General features: G+C 38.3%; 1 protein-coding gene across 2 annotated transcripts in view; it reads left to right on the plus strand.

Annotated features, from left to right (window-relative positions):
* Positions 1 to 24,392, plus strand: part of NRDC (nardilysin convertase) — a 113,058-nt gene that overhangs the window by 86,983 nt on the left and 1,683 nt on the right. The window contains exons 11-29 of one of the 2 annotated variants that reach the window (XM_046028111.1): positions 377 to 454; positions 1,752 to 1,872; positions 1,949 to 2,007; positions 2,297 to 2,351; positions 7,821 to 7,925; positions 9,645 to 9,768; positions 10,315 to 10,401; positions 12,351 to 12,470; positions 13,821 to 13,872; positions 14,760 to 14,910; positions 15,363 to 15,490; positions 17,899 to 18,061; positions 19,812 to 19,843; positions 20,093 to 20,231; positions 22,368 to 22,415; positions 22,709 to 22,761; positions 23,185 to 23,268; positions 23,949 to 24,039; positions 24,272 to 24,388. In XM_046028111.1, coding sequence (XP_045884067.1) covers positions 377 to 454; positions 1,752 to 1,872; positions 1,949 to 2,007; positions 2,297 to 2,351; positions 7,821 to 7,925; positions 9,645 to 9,768; positions 10,315 to 10,401; positions 12,351 to 12,470; positions 13,821 to 13,872; positions 14,760 to 14,910; positions 15,363 to 15,490; positions 17,899 to 18,061; positions 19,812 to 19,843; positions 20,093 to 20,231; positions 22,368 to 22,415; positions 22,709 to 22,761; positions 23,185 to 23,268; positions 23,949 to 24,039; positions 24,272 to 24,388 — 1,807 coding nt within the window. Of the gene's footprint in view, positions 1 to 376; positions 455 to 1,751; positions 1,873 to 1,948; positions 2,008 to 2,296; positions 2,352 to 7,820; positions 7,926 to 9,644; positions 9,769 to 10,314; positions 10,402 to 12,350; positions 12,471 to 13,820; positions 13,873 to 14,759; positions 14,911 to 15,362; positions 15,491 to 17,898; positions 18,062 to 19,811; positions 19,844 to 20,092; positions 20,232 to 22,367; positions 22,416 to 22,708; positions 22,762 to 23,184; positions 23,269 to 23,948; positions 24,040 to 24,271; positions 24,389 to 24,392 lie in introns of those variants that run through there. The other variant, XR_006821437.1, reaches the window with a different exon arrangement.

Raw genomic sequence — 24,392 nt, forward strand, 5'->3', positions numbered from 1 at the left:
ATGAGTTTTTCCTGACATTGAGGGATTCATTCTCTGTATTAGGTTCTAAAATGATAATCTATATTATTTCCATTTGGGGTGAAACAAAAATGAAATATTTTACCATAAAAAAAGTTTGGCATTCAAGAGAAAAATTTGTAGTCTTAGTTTTGAAATGTTCATACTCATTCAGTGATTTTAGATAAAGAAGTTAAATTTTACCATGTTTTCTGTATTTACTGTGCTATTATCAAGTTAATAATAATTTCATGTGTGGTAGAATTTAAGTGATAAGTTTATAATCATATTCTTAAATGTCATAATATTTGAAGTAAGAATTCCTTGTGTGCTTATACCTTAATTATTTTTATTTTTGACCTTAACATTTTTTTTAAAGGGTGAAGCCACTTCATTATATCTCTTGGCTGGTTGGGCATGAAGGCAAAGGCAGCATTCTTTCTTACCTTAGAAAAAAGCAAGTATTTAATTAATAAGTATTTTCAGTGTAGCAATCTCTGAAATATAATAGACAATAAGTACTCTATAACTGATTCTTGTTTTATCTGCCAGAAAGCCTAGAATCAGATCTAATGCTTAATTATAGTCACTTTAATACCTAAATAATTTTAATAGCCCTATTATATTTGTGCATTTCCTCAGAAGTTACCTTTTAGCCCTTATTGGAAGTTAGTTATACACAAAATTAAAAAAATCATAAATAAATGGATTCCAGAGTTACATAAAAGCTTAGCTCTAATCAAGAATTTAGATTTGAATGGTAAAGAAGTCGATTATTTAAATGCTGTGGATCTCCAGCCTTTCCCAGTCTGGAAGGTGGACTTTAATGAAAACTACACTGGGCAGAGAAATCATGAACATTATATGCAACTGTGTTAGCAGAATGTTTCCTAATGCATTTAAGTACTTGGTTAAGTTGCCTAGTCGAATCATAGAAAGAGAGCTTTAAATCAGGACCAATAATTAAAGTACTTCCTTGTTTGATTATTCTGTACACTAATTCAAGAATGGAAAGGAAGATGAGAAGTTTAAATAAGTACTTTAAAGGAGTGGTATGACTAGAACATTCAAAGAAAGCTAAAAGACTAGGGTTATTACAAAAGAATAAACTAATGGTATTAGTTACATGTATATCTTACATAATAAATGCAATATGCTTTAAGATGTACACAGTTTTTCTACCTTACCGAACTTTATTAGAATTTCACATTCTTCATTCTGGTTTCTTCCCTTCTTGTTTTAGATTTGCAGGATTATTCTAGTCAGGAAAAGATAAGAGTCTCATTGCTTCTTTCTTAGACAACCTATAGAGGTTAGCTGATAGTCTCAAAGAGCTCATTCGATATCCCAAGCAGGGATATATCTGAAGTATTTTAAGCTTCTTCTCGGAGACAGGTTCAAATGGGATGAATGAAATGCCTCCCAGCAAACATAATTTTAATATTTGGTGCTTTTCTCTTCAACAGAAACTGCTGTCTCTTCATAAAACTATTAATGGTATTACTATGTTGTAATATGTATCAGTGCTTCCATAAATATGGCTGTTATCTCCTGGTGATTCCTGCATGTAGTACAGTTGCTTAGGAGGCCTTGTACTTCAAAAATTTATACTTTTAAACTTACTTTTGGAAAGCATGTTTTCCTCTGAGTTTCCCAAATTTTACATAGAAAGCCTACATATTTTGTTAATTTGAAGTATTTGTAGACTGTCAATCCCAAAATAATTGAGTGGATTCATTTTTTCCTAACAATAGGTGCTGGGCTCTTGCACTATTTGGTGGAAATGGTGAGACAGGATTTGAGCAAAATTCTACTTACTCAGTGTTCAGCATTTCCATTACATTGACTGATGAGGGTTATGAACATTTCTATGAGGTAAATAATTAAAATGGAATTTAAGAAATATAGATATTACTTTATGCAAAAACATAATCAGATGTTTTGTTTTCAGGTTGCTCATACTGTCTTCCAGTATTTGAAAATGCTACAGAAGCTAGGCCCAGAAAAAAGGTAATATGTACATAGTAGAATTAGGCTAGAAATCAGTCCTAGTATGTTTTAGCCTTCAGTCTGCCAAATAAACATGTTTTAGTCCTACCATGATGGTTTTTCAGGGATTTCCTGCTTAAGTTCCTTCACTGGCTCCATATTCTGATTCTTTTACATGTGAATACTGCATGGGAAACTTGAAACATTAAGGGTTTACATTTATGTGGCCAGTCTGTTTTTTTTCCCTTACTTGCTGAAGATTCTAATAAATTTAAATATATCTTGTACTTAAAATTTTCTTTTTTCACAGAATTTTTGAAGAGATTCAGAAAATTGAGGATAATGAATTTCATTACCAAGAACAGGTACTGGAAGTCAAATTCTTTTTGAGTGTTATCTGTGACCAAGTTGAAACTGGTGTGGACATTATTCCTCTTTTTGGAAGTGTCACTGGAGTTTTAATTCTTCCACTCTCTGTCATGTGAGTCCTAAGATGGCCTTGAGGTTATCTGAAAATTAGCTCTTGTGTTTTTAAGTATGTATATTGAGTAACAGTGAGAGCATTAGGCAGATTGACACAGATCTTGTGTGACAATCATTTTATCTATGTATTCATCCAATTGTCTGTCCTCTGACAAATATTCATAGATAACTTGCTATGTTACTTGATATTTTGGGAATTCTGATATTACGAAGACATTCTACAGGATAATTCTGTGATAATTACCATATGTACTATGAGAAATGGTGTACTTCAGGATTTCAGAGCAAGGAGAACATTTGCCTTCTATCTGAATAGAATCAGGGAAGGCTCCATGGATGTGGTAAATTTGAATTGAGTTCAGCATTAAAAAACAGATAAGGTTGGATACACTGTAAGCAATGAGAAAAACATAAATAAAGAATTCTGGGTTATTGTGAAAAAGTAAATGATCCTATGTGTCTTTGAAAGGAAGGTATTATATAAGGCTGAAAGGTAAGGAGTTTAAAGCAGGATTTCTTTAAAACCCTTTTTGTGGGGCACCTGGGTGGCTCAGTGGGTTAAGCCTCTGCTTTTGGCTCAGGTCATGATCTCAGGGTCCTGGGATCGAGCCCCACATCAATGGGGAGCTCAACAGGGAGCCTTGTCTTCACACCCGCCCCCCTGCCCCGCCTGCCTCTCTCTACTTGTGATCTCTGTCTGTCAAATAAATAAAATCTTGGGGGGAAAAAAAAACCCTTTTTGTGTCTTGGATCTCTTTGGAAATCTGTTGAATCCTCAGAATAGTATTTTCATCCCTTCAACTTTTTAAGCTCTCAGAAATTCGACATAGTGGTACAGTGATCACTGATTTATCCCTCACTTAGATTTACTAGTTGTTAATAGCTTTCCATATTTTCTGTTCTCTTTTTTTTAAAAGACAAATTTGTGGTTTTAAAAAATATTTTATTTGAGAGAGAGAAAGTGAGCAAGAGAGAACCACAAACAGGGTGACGGGCAGAAGGAGAAGCAGACTCCCTGCTGAGCAAGGAGCCTGAGGTGGGACTTGATCCCAGGACTTTGGGATCATGACCTGAACCAAAGGCAGACACCTAACTGAGCCATCCAGGTGCCCCATATTTTCTATTCTTTCTTTCTTTCTTTATATATGTATGTGCATGTATGCATATCTTTTCCCCAAAACATTTGAGATTTAATTACAGATACTATGATACTGCACTTCTGAACATTTTGTAGCATATATCTGCTACACAAATGTATTCTTTTGCATAAACCTCATTAAAATTGTCACATCCAGGAAATTGAAACAATGTTGTCAAATATTATACAAACCAGGAATGCCTGGGTAGTTCAGTCTGTTAATCTGACTCTTGATCTCAGCTGAGGTCTTAATCTTAGAGTCATGAGTTCAAGCCCTGCATTGGACTCCACACTGGGTGTGGAGCCTACTTAAAAAAAAAAAGATATGTATACACACATATATATGTTACACAATTATATATGTAATATGTATATTACATATATGTTACACAATTCATAAAATAGTGTTTCTAAGTGAAATAAAATATAGTAGTTTTTGAAGGAACATTGAAGTACTCAAAATGTTCAAAAAATAAATGTGTATCTTTATTAACATTAAATAATAAAGTCTAAGTCTAACAATTACTTCAGTTTTAAGTAGCAGTGAGTGAGATATCTGGGAGAACTATATTGTGATTCCTTTTTTTAAAAGATCTTATTTATTTATTTGAGAGAGCATGCAGAGGGCGTGGGGGGGCAGAGGAAGAGGGAGAATCAGATTCCCTGCTGAGCTTGATGCAGGGCTTGATGTGGGGCTTGATCCCAGGACCCTAAAATCATGACCTGAGCTGAAGGCAGATGCTTAATCGACTGAGCCACTGAGGTACCCTACTATTTTGTGATTTTTATTGGTTAGTCATAGATGCTGCTAATACAAGTGTGGTTTGTACCTACATTCATAATAGAATAAAAATGCTAATTTAGAGGTTACTCAAAATAAATACGTAATTGCTTCCCAGCCAATTCATGCACATACACATTCCTGAATTTGTTCATTGATATATCTTGTGGGAAATGTCTGTGGACCCTGGATTAAAAACCCCTGATTTAGAACTGTTTCATAGAGCTTCTTGAAGCTGCCTTTTTGGTCATTACCAGAGATGATTTCCTGAATATCTGCTATAAGTAGAGAAGATTTAGGTACATGAGGACAAGGTCACAAAAACTGTAAGCTTTCAGTTACTGTTGATTCCTATGTAATCTGCTCTGTATACTTAAATCATTGAAATAGAAATAAAAATCTTATTCTATGAAAACAGCTGCTTTGACACATCTATTGGCCATTACAGGACCCTATAGACACGCCCCTCCCCGTGAGTGGACTTACAGGCATAGAACTCCACAAGTCCTCCCACTTAGCTTACGAGGAGTAATTTTGTTCAGTGTCCTTATCAGCTATGGTGGCAACATATGGGTCAGAACTATGGCAGGGAAGGAGTGGGATCAAGAATTGTGGACTACAACCTAAGAGAGATCCAGATTCTTTTTTGGGGGGATCAGCTTTTTAGCATTGGCTGAATGACATTTTTGTTCTCCCCCTCCAGTTTCTTCTTAGCAGATCATTTCAAGATGTCTTTTTACTGACATCTCCCCATTTTTGTAGTTCCTGTTTTTACCATTAGCAATATTTATGAATACTTGTCTTGATTTTAAAACATGAGCCCAGGACATCTTAGATTAAAACCTAATCAGTGCAAAGTGAGAACAAATCAGAAAGGTCTATATCTGTGTGTGAACTGCTAAATTAAATCAAGTAGCTCAGCTTATTTTGGCTTTTATAAATTTTTTTTTAAACAAAGTTAGAATATCTCTTCTTTAAACTTTTTCTGGTCTTCATCAAAGGCAAGTAGGAATGCCCTTTTAAAAACTATTCAAAGCAGTCTTATTTAACTAAGAAATTTATTATTTGTTTATTTGCTTATTTATTTATTTAAGATTTTATTTATTTGAGAAAGAGTGTGAGCCAGGGGTGAGGGGCAGAAGGAGAGGGAGAGACAGACTCTCTGCTGAGCAGGGAGCCTGACCCAAGATTTGATCCCAGGATCCTGGGATCATGACTTGAGCCAAAGGCAGCCGCTCAACTGACTGAGCCATCCAGGTACCTTTAATTAAGAAATTAAAAAAAAATTATTTCCTATAGAAACTCGGACTCAATATGTCTTATAAATCAACAATATGAACTAGAACAAGGTCTTTAAGTTCTTTTTTGTAGGCAGAAAACAGAAATAATGTAGTAATAAGGCAATAAGAGTTTGTAGTAGATAAAAAAAAGAGGACAGATAGTAGCAAGTGTTGGAGAAGAAATAGAGAAATTAGAATCCTCATACATTGCTGGTGGGAATTGTAAAGTGGTATAGCAGCTTTGGAAAAACAGTTTGGCAGTTCCTTAAAAAGTTAAACAGAATTACCATATGAGCTCTACTGTAAGTTCTTCTAGGTATTCACCCAAGAGAATGGAAAACATGTCCACACAAATACTTGTACACAAGTATTTCTAGTAGCAGTTATAGTCCCCAAAGTGCAAATACCCAAATGTCAATGAATGCATGGTTAAACAATATATAGAATATGCACACGAAGGAATATTATTGAGCTGTGAAAAGGAATAAAGTACTGATCCATGCTACAACATGGATGAACCTTAGAAACATGTTAAGTGAAAGGTAGTCACCACAGGTCACATGTTATATGATTCCATTTATATGAAATTTCCAGAGTAGATAAAGCCATAGGGATACAGCAGAGATTGATGGTTGCCAGTCGTTGGGGGGGGGGGGGGGGAGTGGGTAGTAGGGAGCAAATGTTTAATGGTTATAGGAGTTTCCTTTTGGAGCAAAGAAAATATTCTCCAACTAGATGGTGGTGAATGGTTGTACAACTTTGTACACTTTATTTTAAATTTTATTTCATTTTTAATTGTGTACTTTAAAAGTGTGAATTTTATGATATGTAAATTATATCTTTTAAAAAAAATGAAAGAGTAGCATTTAAGTGTTTTTCTTAGTACCTGTTCCATTGCCTTGGCACTAGAGATCTGCTTTTAGCCAGGGTCCTTAGTGGTTTCTCATAGGAAATATTTTGAATCATTCAGTTTTGTTGCATACCAGAGCAGTTAATTTATAAGGAAGTGGCTGGTGAGAATAAATTACTTAAAAAAAAAAAAATGAGAATAGAGTAGGTGGAATTGTTTTAAATAATAATAGCACCTTAGTGACCGGTCAACTTGATGATTCAGGAATGTTTCCTGAAATAGGAAGTGGAACAAAAAAGCTACCATTTTCTATTTTTTTCTTATTCTATTTTTATGTGATAATATAGTAGATAACATATACCTGTGGTCTCTAGTTCAATGTATGTATGTCTCATTTCTTCTCCATGAATGTAGTAACCTTCACTTCTCTTCTGTCTCCTGTTAGATGAGAGAACAACCCATAGTGTCTAGTAAAAGACTGGATAGTGTTGGTATTTTGGAAAGAGTGTTTGCTGCTACGTTAGAAGGCCCAAGTTCCAGTGTCTACTCAGCCTTTTATTTACTTACTGTGTGGCTTTGGGCAAGTGTATTTCCTTATAAAATGTAGGAGTGGAACCACTTGGTATATGAAGGACTTGGCAATTTTAAGATTCTGAACATCTGGGTGCTCAATAAGTATTTGATGCTTTCCTTTGAAAAAGCATTTTCATTACGTAGGTTAGAGAACTTTTGGTTACTCTTTCAGTTTTAAATTGAGGAAATATACTGGTTAATATAATTTCTAATATCAAGACTTTTATCTAATGACACATTTTGATTTCTGCATTGATTCATGTTTACAGGTAGTTTTTGGTCATAGGGCTATAGTGCTAAAATGATGAAGACTCTTTAAGGACATCAGTCATATGCTTCTAAACAAGCATTTACAGTTCTGTATTGTAATGCTCTCATGATGAGGCTGTGACATGATCAGAGCCTAGTGTGTTATAGGGCTCAGGATGGGGATGGAAGGGGTGTCAGGTTAAATTCCTGAAGGTGGTAAATTTTCTCTGGCTAAATTTTCTTAGAATTCTGAGCATCAAATTACCCCCTCCCTTTTTCCTCTTTTTTTTTAAAGTGATTGCTATGCCCAGTGTGAGGCTTGAATGAGGATCAAATTCTTATCTAAAATTATATCTGCTCAGTATATTTCTGTTCAGAAGCTTTTGATTTCACTGTTTAAAAAAAAGAAAAATTATTTCTGTTTTGTGGTAAATTAAGAATAATGGAAGTTTCTGGTGTGAAATAATTCTCTCTTTACAGACAGATCCAGTTGAGTATGTGGAAAATATGTGTGAAAACATGCAGCTGTACCCACTACAGGACTTTCTCACTGGAGATCAGCTTCTTTTTGAATACAAGCCAGAAGTAAGGTTTCATTTCTAAGAGTTAATTTTAGACAAAGAGGAGGGGGATAAAGTGCAGAGATACACTTAAGAACTGTGGAAATGTAGAAAACTTGGCTAAATTTGTTGAAAAAAAATTTTTTTTTAAAGATTTTATTTATTTATTTGACAAAGATCACAAGTAGGCAGAGAGGCAGGCAGAGAGAGAGGGGAGGAAGCAGGCTCCCTGCTGAGCAGAGAGCCCGATGTGGGGCTCGATCCCAGGACTCTGAGATCATGACCTGAGCTGAAGGCAGAGGCTTTAACCCACTGAGCCACCCAAGCGCCCCTTGAATTTTTTATTTAAATGAAATATCAGTAGTTTTGTGGGTAATTTTTCATGATTGTTGTATTTGATCATGTTTTAAATATGAGGAGAAAGTCACATCCTTTTGTCAGGTACAATTATTGTCACTATTTTTCAAAGGTTATAACATCTACTAAAAAAGTGATTCCTAAGAAGTATGTGCTTTAGTTGTTATGCTTACTTGGAGAGTTGTTTTGCTTCTTTTTAGCTCAGTTAGAGACTCTGGGCAATTAAATTTTAACTATTTTGAAAATGTTTATGAGAAATGTAAGATTCCCTGAATTTTGAAACATGTGACTTATAGACAATATTATATACAAATAAATACTTGGTTGGGTTTTTCCTTCCTTCCTCTTTGGGAGTAAGTCATTTTGCTCCATATGAGTTCTCATAGCAGTTTTCAGTTGGATGATTTGCCCCCCCAGGGGATATTTGTCAATGTCTGGAGACATTTCAATTGTCACAACTGGGGGATGCTTTTGGCAGATCATCTAGTGGGTGAGAAGCCAGAGTGGCAGCTAACCATCCTACAGTGCAAAAGATAGCACCCCACGGTAAAGTATTATTTGGCCCAAGATGTTGATAATGCTGAGGTTGAGAAGCCTTGATAATAGGGTATTCCAAAATTTTAGAGGTAGGGAAAGGTAAAGGAGGAAGCAGTAATCACACATTCTTGTTATCTCCTAGAAAGATTGGGCCCTGGGGTCCAAGTATTCTATTCTGAACCTCCATTTATTGTTTTTTCTCAAAGAAATGGTGTTTAGTTGGTAGTTAGGGTTTCAGACCTTACCCACAAAATCTTGTGTTTACTCCTACTATACTTGAAGGATTACTGAAGGGGGCCTTGCTGTGGGATCATTTTACTGATTCTTGGGGATGAAGTAGAGTAAGCATAGTCTTTGGAATCATGTACAAACTTGTTTAGAACTCCACATTTGCCATTTCTAGCTGTGTTGTTCTGTGCATATTATGTAATCTTTAACCCAAGCAAATTACATAACTTTTAACGGGAACCTGAGTAGTATTCTTTTTAAAATTGAATATACCTTAGAGTTGTTTTAAGATTAAATGAAATAATGTATGTTAAAGACTACCTGGCACATAGTAAAACTTAGTAAATGAGAGCTATTTTTACTGCTAGTTCTGTTATTATGTAGGATTTGAGATGAACACAGTTTATAGTATTATTAAGGAACATTTGATGAAACAACTGATAGGCTAATGCAGTTTTATAAGTTGGGGTGTTCATGAGTATAGATAAATTTCATGTGTCTCAAGATGTCAGGATCTTGGGGATGCCTAACATAATATGGCTTTGCCTTTTTAACAGAGATGTATTAGGTTAAAGTTGTTACTGTGTGTATTTGTGTGTGTGTCCCCTCCTACCCCAATTAGGTCATTGCTGAAGCCCTTAATCAGCTAGTTCCGCAAAAAGCAAATCTTGTTCTACTGTCTGGTGCTAATGAGGGAAAATGTGACCTCAAGGAGAAATGGTTTGGGACTCAATATAGTATGGAAGGTAAAATACTTTAATAATTGTCTTACAAGTTTAGGTTCATCTGACTCATCTGAGAATTTTTATTCCTTAATAATTTGTCTGATGGTTCCTATGGGGAAAAAAGTGTAAACTTTTTTAGAAGTTTACTTTGAAATGAAAATTATTCATACTGCTTTGCAGAAAATTATTTTCTACTATGTTTATATTTAATATGGCTAGTGAAAAAATCCTGTTTTCTGGGTAGTTTGGGGAGGAGTTTTGACTGTGTTTTAGAAAAGTGCTTCTGAAACTTCGGTGTATGTATATATCACCTAGAGATCTTATTAAAAGACAAATTCTTATTCACTAGCTCTGGGGTAGGGCCTGAAATTCTGCATTTCTAATAAGCTCCCAGGTGATACCAGTGCCACTAACCACACTTTGAGTAGTAAATGGCTAGCATGCCTGGATATATTACAGTTTTCCTGAGAAAGAAAAATTGATCTGTGAAGGCTAGTTGTTAATTGGTTTGTTAATTGAGAATGCTCAGCATTTTTTATTGGATCAGTTTGTTTTTCATCTCTACAGATGTTGAAAACTCTTGGGCTGAACTGTGGAAGACTAATTTTGAATTAAATCCAGATCTTCATCTTCCAGCTGAAAATAAGTACATAGGTCAGTGAAAAAGCAGTTATTATACATAATCCATTTATGTATCAATAAAACAAATAGTAGCTGTATAGTGCATCTACAAAGTGTCATTTAAATTCCTATTTGAGCTTCCCAGTAACATTGTTTCCTTACTTTTTTGAATGAGAAAACCTGAGGCTTAAAAAGGCAAAGTGACTTTTCCTAGACTAGTCAGTTGGTGAAGGGAGAAAATAGGATTTAAATGTATCTTGGGACTCCCTGAAACTTTTGCTTTTTCTTGTGTATCATAGCTGATCCTTTCATGTCAGATCTCTGTAGGAACAGCCATTATCTTTCCTGGTTGTTCTAGTGTTTTTTAAACCAGAAGTTTCGTGAAATCATTGTAGTGGGTTTTCAGGTCAGTGTGTAATGAGTTATGAAAGCATTTAAAAAAAAAAAAACCAGGATAGAAAATAGCGAAATGTCTAATTGCTTTATAAAGAAAGGGTATTATTTCAAGGACTTTGGTTCTGTATAGAGATATGTGTGTGTATCTGTCTGCCTGTCTACTCGCCTGTAATGGGAAACATTCTAACTATGAGAAGGCCACTGATCTAGGTCAAAGGTTACAGTTGTATATAACTAATTTAATCAGAATGCCATTTTCCCTAGCAATTCCACTCCTAGGTATATACCCAAAAGAATTGAAAAAAAGTAGCCAAATAAATACATGTACATGCATGTTCATGGCAGCATTATTCATTAATGGGAAATAGCCCATATGTCCAGCAGTGAATGAATGGATGAAAAAATTATGGTAAATATATACAAAGGACTAATACTCAGTCATAAAAATAAATGCAGTATGTACATGCTACAACATGGATGAACCTTGAAAACATTATGCTGAAGAAGCGAGACATAAGGGGTCATATAGGATTCCATTTATATGAAATACCCAGGATATGTAAATCCATAGAGACGGAACACAAGTTGATGGTTGCCAGTGGTGGGGAAGCATGGGAGTGGATAATGGGAAGTGACTGTTTAATGGAGAATAAAGGTTTCCTTTTAGGGTGATGAAAATGTTTTGAAACTGGATAGAAGTGCACAACATTATGAGTGTACTAAATAAATACTTCTGAATTGTTCACTTTAAAATGGTTAATTTTGTTATGTGTATCTAACCTCAGTTAGAAGACCAAAAGCCTTTTTAAAAAGTCTCATATATTTTAGACAATTCAGTTGCACATCTTGAACTTTGAGTATCTAAACAACCCAGTTCTTTTTAATAAATGTAACAAGTAGTTTTTTATATTCTTGTTTTCCTTTAAGTAGCTTTTCTCACCTACATATGGATGAAACAGTTTATGTTTTCATTAACTTAGAGGACAAGTTTGACTTTGTTTTTTTGGGTAAGATTTTATTTGCCAGAGAAAGAGCAAGAGAGAGAGTGAGCAGAAGTAGGGGGAGCAGCAGGCAGGGAGAAGCAGGTTCCCCGCTGAGCAAGGAGCCTGATGCGGAACTTGATCCCAGGACCCTGGGATCATGACCTGAGGTGAAGACCTAAGTGACTGAGCCACCCAGCCATCCCAAGTTTGACTTAGTTAGAACAGAACTTTTTTGTTACCTTTCAAATGTCCATAAGGTTGATAAAAGACATTTTCACTCAAGAATGGATTTGTTTATAAATTGGTTTATACAACTATCCTGACTAAAGGCCCCTCTTACACTTAAGACTGTCTTTGAGAAAGACAAAGAAGTAGAATGTGGAGAGATTAGAATCGATCTTTAGGAAATTATAGATCTTCAGAGTTCATTTAAAGGCCAAGAGAATTTTCTTTTCTGTGTTCTACTAATTTATTATATTCTAGCATTTAAATTTGGCTTATTTTTGCCACAGGGAAAAGTTATCTAGACTTCTAAAACCAAGAACAGATTATTGGGAATCATGTTAAATTACTTGAATGAATTATTACTTTTTTTCTTGTTAGCCACGGACTTCATGTTGAAAGCTTTTGACTGCCCTGAGACAGAATACCCTGTTAAAATTGTGAATACGCCACAAGGTTGCCTGTGGTATAAGAAAGACAACAAATTCAAAATTCCCAAAGGTAAACTGTTTCCCTCTGGAAAAGGAGTGAGCTAAGTATAGCAACTCTTTCTCCACTTGGTAGCAACCTATTTCTGTGTGTCTGTCACCTGTCTCCCTTTCTCCTTCCTCTTTCAGTTGAAGATCTTTTCTTTCTTTCTTTTTTTTTTTTTTAAAGATTGTATTTATTTATTTGACCAAGGGAGACACAGTGAATAGAGGGAACACAAGCGGGGGGAGTGGGAGAGGGAGAGATAGGCTTCCTGAGGAGTAGGGAGCCCAATGCGGGGCTCAGTCTGAGGACCCTGGGCTCATGACCTGAGCCAAAGGGAGATGCTTAATGACTGAGCCACCCAGGCTGCCCTGAAGATCTTTTCTAGGCTTATCTATCAGATCCATGCTGTACTCTTGTGCAGTTGCAGAAATCCTTGTATAAATTACAGATTCTAGGAAATACATAAGAATTCAAGGCTAAAATGCAATTGTTTTTAAATACTCTTCTTGCAGTTAAATGAAAGCAGAGCCAGGTGTTTGACCATCTTGGGGAATGCATGGTGTGTTAAGAGTTTGCTGAAGGAGATTATTCTTAGACACAATAGCTAGCCTATTCCAGCATTACAAATGTAAAATATCCTCCATCACTCTCCCTCTACCATTTTGCTTTTATTGTAAGAGAATCACAGTATACAGTTAAATAGACTTCAGAGTTCTTGTCTTTAATGTTGACCCAAATGTCTTTAAAGTTGACCCAAACTGTGTTGCATTTTTATTTTTTCTGTTCTTGTGCATAGCATAGGAACTTACTGAAGCAGCTTGGGATCCAAAAAAAATAAAATAAAATAAAATAAAAAAATAAAATCCCTTCATTGCCATTTAACCCAGATCCCCAAGCTTAACACAACTGTTCTGTGGCTCTTAGGCCTTCTTGAGTTTATTGGGAAGGTGTTTCTTGAATTACTTACCAGTGTTTCTAAAAATGGTCTTAATATTTATTCAGCTTCTTTGGAAAGTATCTGCTTATAACTTTCTGTGAGCATTGAGATTGTTCTTTAATGTTTTTGACATGTATACCTCTGTAAACATTTTCTCTGACAAAAGCTATTAATAAATATAGCATTCCTAGGCTCCTTTGTGTATCTGTCTATGTATCTGATCTTCCCACAGACTACAGTGTGACTTCTGGGTACTACTTAGAATGGTAAATACTATTTTTTTAAAGATAACTTGAGGATAAAGATGTAACAAGGATTTAAGGGCTAATAGTTTATTTCAGAATTTTTAGAAACTGTGATGTTAGGGGCATATAGCAGATGTACAAAATATTTGAGGCCTCTGGCCTGTATTTTCTTATCTTTTTTTTTTTTTCTTTTAGCCTATATACGTTTCCATCTGATTTCACCTTTGATACAGAAGTCTGCAGCAAAGTAAGCAATTGTCCTCTTTACTGGAAAATGTTTCTTTTTGAAAAACTATTTTGTTTGTTTCATTCTGAATCATTCTGTCATTTCCTCTATTAGTACTGAGCTGTGCTGTTGATTTATGTATTTTTTCCTGTGCCCTAAACAAATTATTTGTATTGATACTGAACATTAAAATGGAATTGTGGCAGCTCCATTTCCAGCACCCAGTTATAAAACATGCGGATAGTGTACGGTAGTCATAGTATTACTGGATTGAGAAAGTTCTTTAGAAATGAGTTTGGATTAGCTTCCAGTCTATAATGAGAACAAATGCATCTGTTGATCCTATATTTAGAAACCGGCAAGGAATCTGATTATACTTTGATAGTAGCAAATAACATGTATTATAGATAACTGCACTGTGGGAAGTCAGTCCTAGAATATGCCTGAGAGGTGCTCAGGAAATGTTAGTATACTTCTTCCTTTGCTGCATAAACTGCGGAATCTAGCCTTAGAATGAGAGGCAGCACTAATATTTATTAATACCACTTGAAAAAGTATATTAACTGCCTCCCTTCCCTCAGATTTTTAATTTGTCAGTCAGAAAACCTGGGCTGCAAGGATGGCCAGAGCCTTTGGGCCAGTTGCCTTTCACACGTACCCCATTTTTCAGTATAAGCAGTAACATTTTACATGTGTGCATAACATGATGAGGATTGGGAAGCACTGCTGAAGGTAGATGTTCTGTAATGTGCCTGTAAAACTGAGTCCTGGGTAAGTTGTATTTACCTTTGAACTACATTATGGAATAGTTACCATCTTTCCAAACATGGAATTTCCTATTCCAAAGCACATTTGTTCATGTTTATTTCTTGCCAATTAATGGTGTTGTTTGCATTTTATACTCTCAGTGTGGTCCTCTTTGATATCTTTGTCAATATCCTTACCCACAACCTTGCGGAGCCAGCATATGAAGCAGATGTGGCCCAGCTAGAGTATAAGTTGGTAGCTGGAGAACATGGTTTAATTATTCGAGTGAAGGGATTCAACCACAAACTACCTGTAAGTACAAGTGTTCTGTTTTGTTCATAGAGAGGTTTAAATTTTATGTTTGTTGTCCCTAAAGCACCAAGTATAGAGGCTTATGTATGAGGTGGTATAAACAAAGAAATGTTCATTGATGTGGGTTAGCATGTTTTCTTGGCTGGTGACACGTAAGAGCAACGTATTTACTAATTACTAGCAATGCATGCAATACAGCCTCTGCTTCAGGCTTGATTTCACGGCCCTTTGCCGTCAGTTTCTCTGCAGCACTGGATAGGATAGCTTGATAAAAGTTGTCATTACTTCCAAAATTAATATATAAATTTAATGCCCTCCCAGTTAAAGTCACATTTAGGGACAGTGGAGATAGTGAATAAAAAATTATTTAAGTTTATTTGGAAGAAGAAAATCTTTAAGAATAGTGGATTTCATGCTTCTTTACTCAAACTTCCTCTTTCTTTTCTTTTTAGCTACTATTTCAGCTCATTATTGATTATCTAGCGGAGTTCAGTTCCACACCAGCTGTCTTCACAATGATAACTGAGCAGTTGAAGAAGACCTACTTTAACATCCTCATCAAGCCCGAAACTCTGGCCAAGTGTGTATACATAGGATCAGCTTATATTTTGAAGGCCTGAAAGTATTTGCCTTTCTAGGGGTTAGGTATAGAGGGAATGAGGCTGTAGTTTCAGTAATATTTTTCAAATTAGAATTGGCTGTGGTTAAGGAGACCATCCATTGGGTTATAGGATTTCTTTTTTTTTTTTTTTTTTAAGATTTTATTTATTTGACAGACAGTGAGAGAGTGGATACAAGCAGGGGGAGTGGGAGAGGGAGAAGCAGGCTTCCTGCTGAACAGGGAGCTCCACACGGGGCTCCATCCCAAGACCCTGGGCTCATGACCTGAGCTAAAAGCAGACATTTAATGAGCCACTCAGGTGCCCCCAGGTTATAGGATTTCTAAAATAGCTTAAGTAACTCTGTGAGTAGGACTAAAATAAGCCTACTTACTCTACTTAGAGGCTAAAGGTAAACAAGGATGTTTTTTTCCAAAGTTTGTAAGTAAATAACGGTTAAAGAAATGCTGGCTTTGTTATAGCTCAAAATTGCTTTACTGCTGATTTTAGTATATTGGGTGTTGTTGTGATGAAACAGTTGAGTTTAATTGCTTAACCTGTCACTTACCTGGCAACTGTAGCTATCCAGAATTCAGCCAAGTTTCCAGAGGACAGCAAAAAGCCTTCTGACTGTATAATGATGCTTAAACCCTCTGCTCATAACCCCTTGAGGCTTTCATTAGAGCCTGTTCTTTATGTTTTGTTTTGTTTTTTTAAAGAATTGAAAGCATAGTCTTAAAGAGATTTTTTTTTAAATGATTTCATTTATTTATTTGACAGAGACACAGTGAGAGCAGGAACATAAGCAGGGGGAGTGGGAGAGGGAGAAGCAGGAAGGAAAATATGGGGGCTCGATCCCCAGACTCTGGGATCATGATCTGAGATGAAGGCAGAGGCTTAGAGCCACCCAGGTGCCCTGAGCCTGTTCTTTTGTCTAGGGCTAATGGTAGCCTAGATGTACCTCTGTGTGAATCAGAAAAAGTACCCCTTTTGGGTGCTCTCTTTCAGCAGGAAGAGCCTTTGTGGGAGAGAGAAAAAAGTCCCCTCTAAGCAGACACAGCCCTTTGTGCACGTGGCTTGCAAGCCCCTGCTTGATCCTTGCTGGGCATCTAGAAATGGTAAACAGCACAACTTTATATAGAGAGCCTTCTCTTGACACAGTTATTTATTTCATGATCAGTTCTTTATTTAACTTTTTAAAATTTAAATTCAGTTAATTAACATATAATGTATTATTGGTTTCAGAGGTAGAGGCCTGTGATTCATCAGTCTTACATAGTACCCAGTGCTCATTTTACATCACATGCTCTCCTCAATGTCCATCACCTAGTTACCCATCTCTCCACCACCCCTTTTTGACACAGTTATAAGGAGCCCACATATGAACAAAATTCAAAGGCAAGGCAGGTGGCAGTTAAGAGTCAGACCTGTAGTAACTGATAATCTGGTCATAAAAAGTTGTAAAAATAACCAAATGTAAGTTGGAAAGGAGAGTTGTCTGGGACTTTCAGTATGATGAAAAATAGCCCTGTGTATCCAGTAACTCCTGAATACTTCCTTATTAAAATGTGGTAGACTAATAATTATACCTATTTATTGAAGATTTGTTATTTGCTACATATAAAACTTTTATATGTACATATCTATTTAATTCTGTCCAAACCTTATAATGGTAGCCATTACTATTTCCCTTGTTTCACAGATGAAGAAATTGAGTCACAGATAATTTGCCATGTTCCAATAGTTTAGTGTGAGGAGGGAGGGGAGTTCGGGGTGGGAGAAGTTGGGGGTATGAGGAATAGGGGTTGGTCTGATTCTGGCCTAGAGCCACTATGTGTACTATGTTGTCAGTGCAGTAATAGATTCCCATAATGCTGACCCCTATTAATTAATAAAATATTAATGAGATGTCAAAGAAAAATAGTAATAACTCTAAATTGGTGTGTGACTCATCTGGCAACTAATGTGAAATTTTTATTTTGCAATTGAGACAGGTGAGTGAGTTGTACCAGAGAGCAAATCTATGTATAATTTTGTGTATTTAATTGTAAGTGCTTTTTGGTGATTATGACATTTTCTCCCATCTTATGATAAAAATTCTTTTAAAAGATTTTATTTATTTATTTGACAGAGATCACAAGTAGGCAGAGAGGCAGGCAAAAAGAGAGAGAGGGAAGCAGGCTCCCTGCTGAGCAGAGAGCCTGATGTGGAACTTGATCCCAGGACCCTGAGATGAGCTGAAGGCAGAGGCTTAACCCACTGAGCCACTCAGGCGCCCCAGAAATTCTGTCTTTTTAGAAACATGTCACCTGTAGAAACTTAAAATCTTTTTTTAACCTTGATTCATTTCAAAATGATGAAACTTTTTTTTTTCCTGCCCTCTGAACAGAGATGTGCGGCTTTTAATCCTGGAATATGCCCGTTGGTCTATGATTGACAAATACCGGGCTTTGATGGATGGCCTTTCCCTTGAGTCTCTGCTGAGCTTCGTCAAGCAGTTCAAATCCCAGCTCTTTGTTGAAGGCCTGGTACAAGGAAATGTCACAAGCACAGTGAGTGTGAGGTGCTCTCTTGCTCTTGGCTAGGTCTGAATGCTGCTGTGGGCTCTGGAATTGCATTAGATCTCCAGAAAGAGCAGCTCTGTAGAGTTGTCATAGCACGGCCATGCTGATGCAGGGCAAGACTTTCTTAATGAGAAGATTACTGATAATGGACAGAGCTTTGGGTGAAATGGATTGGGTAAATACATGGTATTGGTTATTTGTTGAAGATTATGTGTGGAAACAACAGTTTAGAAATTAAAGTGGAAGCTCTGGGGTATGCTGAGGGACGTACACAGACACACACACATTTTGGCAGAACTTGTATATCAAGGTTGTGTGTTAAGGAGCTTGGGCTTTATCTTGTAGTAAATGGAAAAATCAGTGAAGCATCTAAAAAGGGATTTGTTAAGAAAGATGCAGGGACCAGTTAAGAGGCTTTTATAAGAGTTGACATGATTCCAGAGTTTATGAGGTATCCAGAGAAGTCAAAGTCATAGAAACAGAAAGTGGAGTAGTGGTTACCAAGGGTTGGGAAGATGGAAAAAAGGGAGAGTTGTTTTATGGGTACAGAATTTCAGTTTTGCAAGGTGAGGAAGTTCTGGAGTTCCATTTTACAACATTGTAAATATACTTAACACTATGGAACTGTACACTTAAAAATGGTTAAGATGCTAAACTTTGTTATGTGCGTTTGACACACACACACGCACTCACACACGCACACATTGAGGCAAAAAATGATGAAGCCTGAGGTTAGGCAAGTAAATGAAGAGAAATAGTGCAGTAGAGGATGGCTAAAACTCAGTGACTAATTGGATGTGGGTCTAATAGAGGAGGGAGGGGTTTAAGATGATGCCTGGATTTCTTGCTTGAACCAGTGGGTTGGTGGAGGAGTGGGAAAAATAGGTTTGGGGGCATATGAGGAGTTTGTTCTGACATATATTGAGTGGGATAGGTCTGTGGATCTTATAACTAAAAGGCCTCTTCCTGCCAAGAATGCTTGTTTGGGACTCTCCCTAAATTACTTGGCTGTTGACCATCTGCCTTCATGGCTTTCCGGTTTCTCAGGACTGGCCCTTTGATGGAATATGTTAAGTGGCCACTGTTGAGACTGGCTGCTGTCTTCTCTCCACTCCGTCTTTATTCCCCAGCCCCTAAACCAGCCTTAGTTTCTTTCCTCCCCACATAAGTTTAAAAGCTTCAACCCACAGAGAGGAGCAGGGTAGCTGCCTGCTTTTCTGAGCACAGTAGGAGTACTGGGCGGGGGTCCTTTTGGTCCAGAGGACTTAGTACCATGAATTGCTCTAGGTAAAAACCACTATAGAGTTGAGCTGACACTTCCTTTTATACCCAATTTTGTAGATAAGAAAAGAGAAGTCTTGAGAGGGGAGAAGCATTCACTTAGTGTGAAGTGTTGTTTATTGCTCTATGCCATGTTCTGTATTTATAGACCGAGGTTTTGAAAACACAGTCACAGGTGTCACAGAGGACAAAGCCTAGTAGGCTAACCGGAACAGTTAAGTTTGATTATGCCACAGTGTACAGGTAAACAGAATGCCAATGGGAGAACAGAGTCGTTGTTCAGTTGTGAGAGCCTCTTAATTTTCAACAGTCCTAATCAATGTTGTTGAGAGACTATATCTGCTTTCCTAATTCTATCCAAGGCTTCTTAAAGAATTAGAGTATTGATATTAGTTGCTTCTGGGTGAAATTAATGTCAGGAGAGCCTGCTATAGTTATTTTCTTTTTTGCCTCCTAGGAATCAATGGATTTCCTGAAATATGTTGTTGAGTGAGTATTGGTTTTTCTCTGTGGGAGTTGTTTATTCCTACCAGCAGTAGGGCCTTGAGCCACAGCTCAGTTATTACTAAATCCACAATGGATGATGCTCCTTGCGGTAGGTTTTCTTGAGGCTGGTTGTGTAAACAAAGTTAATTCAGAAGGGACTGTGGGCAGCCTGAGCTTGTCTTCACAGTAATTTGTGGGTGGGGTTAAGAGGATAAAGGCACTGTGCAGTGACCCATACTCATTCTTTTGCAGCAAGCTGAACTTCATGCCTTTGGAGCAGGAGATGCCTGTGCAGTTCCAGGTGGTAGAGCTGCCTAGTGGCCACCACCTGTGCAAAGTAAGAGCTCTGAACAAGGGTGATGCCAACTCTGAAGTCACTGTGTACTACCAGGTCAGTTGGCCCCTTTACAGACGGCCATCCTCATGGCTAAGTATCTTTAGGGCACCAAAGCCTAAGTACGAAGGCACTAAAAGTCCAAAGTACCTGGGAGTTGTGACCCTAGGACTTTCAAGGCCCTTTTGCAGTTACCTCTGTAGCTTTTAATCCTTAGGGTCATTTGTCCTCCTTAGGCAACTGAATTAAAAAAATTGCTCCTATTAGTGAAATGGATCCTTTTACAATCATAGGGCTTCACTGAATCATTCAACTACTAGTCCAGAGGGACAGAGACTGAAGAGTGTTTGGAAGTTCCCACGTCCCCCTGAAAAAACCCCAAGTAGCAGGGTATTTTTTTAAAAGGACGGTTTTGAAAAGGAGACAAAAGTAAACATAGCCAAGCGATCAATATATAGCAAACAGAATGACTACCAGAGTCATAATTAAAAGTTTTAAAGCATCTGAGATAAAGGATTTGTCACTGTATTTTGCTGATGAACACGAAGTCCAGAATCCCTTACTTCCCTGAGGTCATCCTAATTGGGGCTTGAATCTATTCCTTGTGTCCTCAGATCCTGTGTTCTTTCCACACCATTCTAGAAAGGTGGGATAGGGCTTAAAATAAGAGCTTTCCAACGGTCTCAGTTGGCCTGTTAACTTGTGGTTAGTCCCACTTAATTCTCGGACAGTGGGGACCTGTGCCTGTCTAGACTGATCTCAGACTTCCCAAACTCTAGGGTTCCTATGCTATGGTTCCCCGGTGTCCTGCATGAGGAAGTCACTTATCTTGTCAGACCCTGTGAAGATCCTCCTGGTCTGGGCTTTGGGCAGGCCTGTCACCTTGTCCTTTTACTGTTTCTGGCCCTGGACGTATGTCTTTCTATAGAGACCTACCTCGTCTGTGGAGCTTATCTTACTCTGGCCACAGATATACCTAGTTTGCTTGCTTTTATCCAGGTTCTCAGCTTTTCTTCAAGATTTATTTGAGAGAGCAAGAGAGCTAGCCAGAGAGCGTGCACAAGCAGTAGTGGGGAGGGGCAGGAGGAGAAGCTGACTCCCTGCTGAGCAGGAAGCAGGATATAGGACTCGGATCCCAGGACTCTGGGATCTTGACCAGAGCCTAACAAAGACACTTCACCAACTTGAGCCACCCAGGTGCCCTGTTCTCAGCTTAGTATTTAAAGCTAAAATTACTGGGCCCCAAATTTCATAAATGATATGGCCTGGCCCTGCTTAGCCCTGTCCACATTTCCAGTGTTTCTGCTGCTCAAAATCCATAGTACTTTACCTGTTGTAGGGTGAGATTTCATATTGTGGGACCTTGTCTGTTGAGGTATTTTCTATCCATTACCTCTTAGCACTTCTAAAACAAGCTTTCTTTACAGAACCACTTCCCTCCTCCCAGAGAGCATTTTGAACAGAGTATCTCCTTGTCTAACTGAACAGGACTTGCGGGACACACAGGCTTTTAACCTCTTCTTCTAGTGAAGTGGAAAGGAGCAGAGTCTGTTAGAGGAGCCTGATTGTGGGATGTACTAGCAGCATCCTTACTTGTTGGCCTCCTGCTTTCTTTCATTCTGACTGCATCATTTTGCTACTCTCCAGGCCAGCCAGGTTGTGGTCTCCCGAGTATGGTATCTATCTGCCTCTTAGGAATTTCTCTTATTGACTGGTTTGGGTTCCTGTGTGTGGCCTTAGAAGCTTCTATTCATACCCTTTTTGTCTGAGGAATCAGTCTGGATACCCTTCATTGATCCCAAATATTTTCTACTCTTCTCCTTAGGACCTTGAACTTCAAGTACTTAACTTCAGGTTTTGTCCTTTGGGTCTTGGGCAGGAGCCGGCAAGTTGGTTATTACTCCAATACCCAAAGTCCAGTTAGGACTCACCTCCTTTGGGATATATAGTCCTGTGCAATGGCCAAGAATACAAATGATCAAATGTGATTTCTGTCCTCGCAGGCTGTCTAGTGGGAAGGTAGATGTGTCAACAAAATTGTTGTAAATAAGGAAATAGAGGGTGTGATCAGCTCTCTTGGGGGAAGAGAGTAGGATGGATTCCTGAATAAATGGTTGTCAAGAATAGCTTGCTTCTTAAAAAGTCCTGTAAGTCACTGGATTTTCAGTTGGTCTGACCAACCTCTCCTTTCAGTCAGGTGCCAGGAGTCTAAAAGAATACACTCTTATGGAGCTGCTTGTGGTAAGTTGTAATAAAGAAGAGTAATGTGTTCAGGAGCCCCTGACCCACTATGAGATTGGCTCTTCTGTCTGGGAGCTAGGGACTTGGGAGGGGTCGGGGACCTGTTTGGTAGGTGAGAGGGGTTATTTTTGGTATTGTCATCTGCTATGAGCATGGACAGGGGGCCTGGGCAATTTAGGAAGAAGGCAGTAAGGGAGGCTGGACTTTGGGGTTATGTACACCACTTGGGGGTTAGAAATGGAGATTTCTGTGCTGGGAGGAGTTGGGCTGATGGGTAGTATGTTGAATTACAGATGCACATGGAAGAGCCTTGTTTTGACTTCCTTCGAACCAAGCAGACCCTTGGGTAAGTCTGCTGGCAAGAGCGCTGAGCTCAAATAAAGGTCTGGGGCTTACTTTGCAGGCTGTTTTATCAGATATCCTGACTGAGCGCAGCCTCTTGGAGCTTGCTGGTCCTTCCATGTTTTAGAGTCATACTGGTCAAAACAACTAGAATCTGCATCTTGGACTATGATCAGGTTTTTAGTTCAGTCAAGTTTCAAAGATTAGCAAGGAAAAAAGCTAGTGTGTAGTTCTCAGTTCAGAAGAGGGGTCGACACCCTAACCCAAAAATGAAGTAGATGCATATCATCTGGATTTTTTTTTTTTTTTTTTTTAGATCTCCAGGTCCAGTTAGGATGTGCAGAAACCCTTCCCACTCACCTCTAGTCTCTGAGGGCAGGGCCCTGGGGACTACCTGAGTTCACAGAACTTTTCATTCTGGCCGTAGGTACCATGTTTACCCTACCTGTAGGAACACATCTGGGATTTTAGGATTCTCTGTCACCGTGGGGACTCAGGCAACAAAATACAAGTGAGTAGATGGTCCTATTATTCTTGGCCTGGATACTGGGGGTTATAGGTGCCTCCTTAAACCTCAGGCAACTGACTGAATAGGGTTTGCTTCACTTAATCACAGCTGGGGTGGGGTGGGGGGGCATGGGGGATACAGGGTGGGTCATAGATGGCCTGATCCAAGATGGATCAATAATGGTTCCAATGATCCTAGTAGGCTTAACTGAAGTCCTGTGGTATCCCATGGTCACTGTGCAGGGCTTGCCAGTGTGTCCTCTCTCTAGGCGGGCCTGAGGACAAGAAAACCAGAGATGGCTGACCTGGCATTTATCCTAGAACCAGGGTTCAAGTCTTACTGGTTCTCAGCTTTGGAGCAGGGTCAAGCATGGGTTGTTACTGCTTATGTGCTGAGGATGTCAGGAAGGTGGGCTAGAGTTAGGGGTTGGGTCCTTTTCTGTTCTCTCACTCAACTTAGGGAAAGAGTACTGAGGCCTGGAAGAAAATACTTCAGTGTCTTTCTAGAACCATGCCTTAGCCCTTTTTCTCCTTTGCATTTTGTTTGAGACCAGGTATGTGTTTTTTTTTTGTTTTTGTTTTTTTTTTGGTGCAAAATACTGGTTTTATTAAAGCATGGGAATAGGACCTCTTGGCAGAACTGCTGCCTCTGATTGACCTTTAATTGAAGATATTTTGTTTCAGTTCTGAAGTTGTTGATAAGAAGATAGAAGAGTTTCTTTCTAGCTTTGAGGAGAAGATCGAGAATCTCACTGAGGAAGCATTCAACACCCAGGTGAGTAATGCTGGCCTGGTCTTTTGTTCCTTTGGCCAGTTCTTGAGTTTTGTAGTTCCACCTTAATGTGACCAAAATGTCTTCCTAGCTTCATCCCTCCCCTTCCTGCTGGCAGGTCCCAAGTGAAGGGATCACAGCAGGTCTGTCACAAACCAGACCAAACAGGGTCAAGTGTGTGCTGGGGCAACTGGTGTGATGCTACATCTGAGGGTTTCTCTCTTTGGTGGAATAGGTCACAGCTCTGATCAAGTTGAAGGAATGCGAGGATACCCATCTTGGGGAGGAGGTGGACAGGAACTGGAACGAAGTGGTGACACAGCAGTATCTCTTTGACCGTCTTGCCCATGAGGTAG

The sequence above is a fragment of the Meles meles genome, chromosome 1 (genome assembly GCF_922984935.1).
Source record: "Meles meles chromosome 1, mMelMel3.1 paternal haplotype, whole genome shotgun sequence".
In the NCBI taxonomy this organism is placed as follows: Eukaryota; Metazoa; Chordata; class Mammalia; order Carnivora; family Mustelidae; genus Meles; species Meles meles.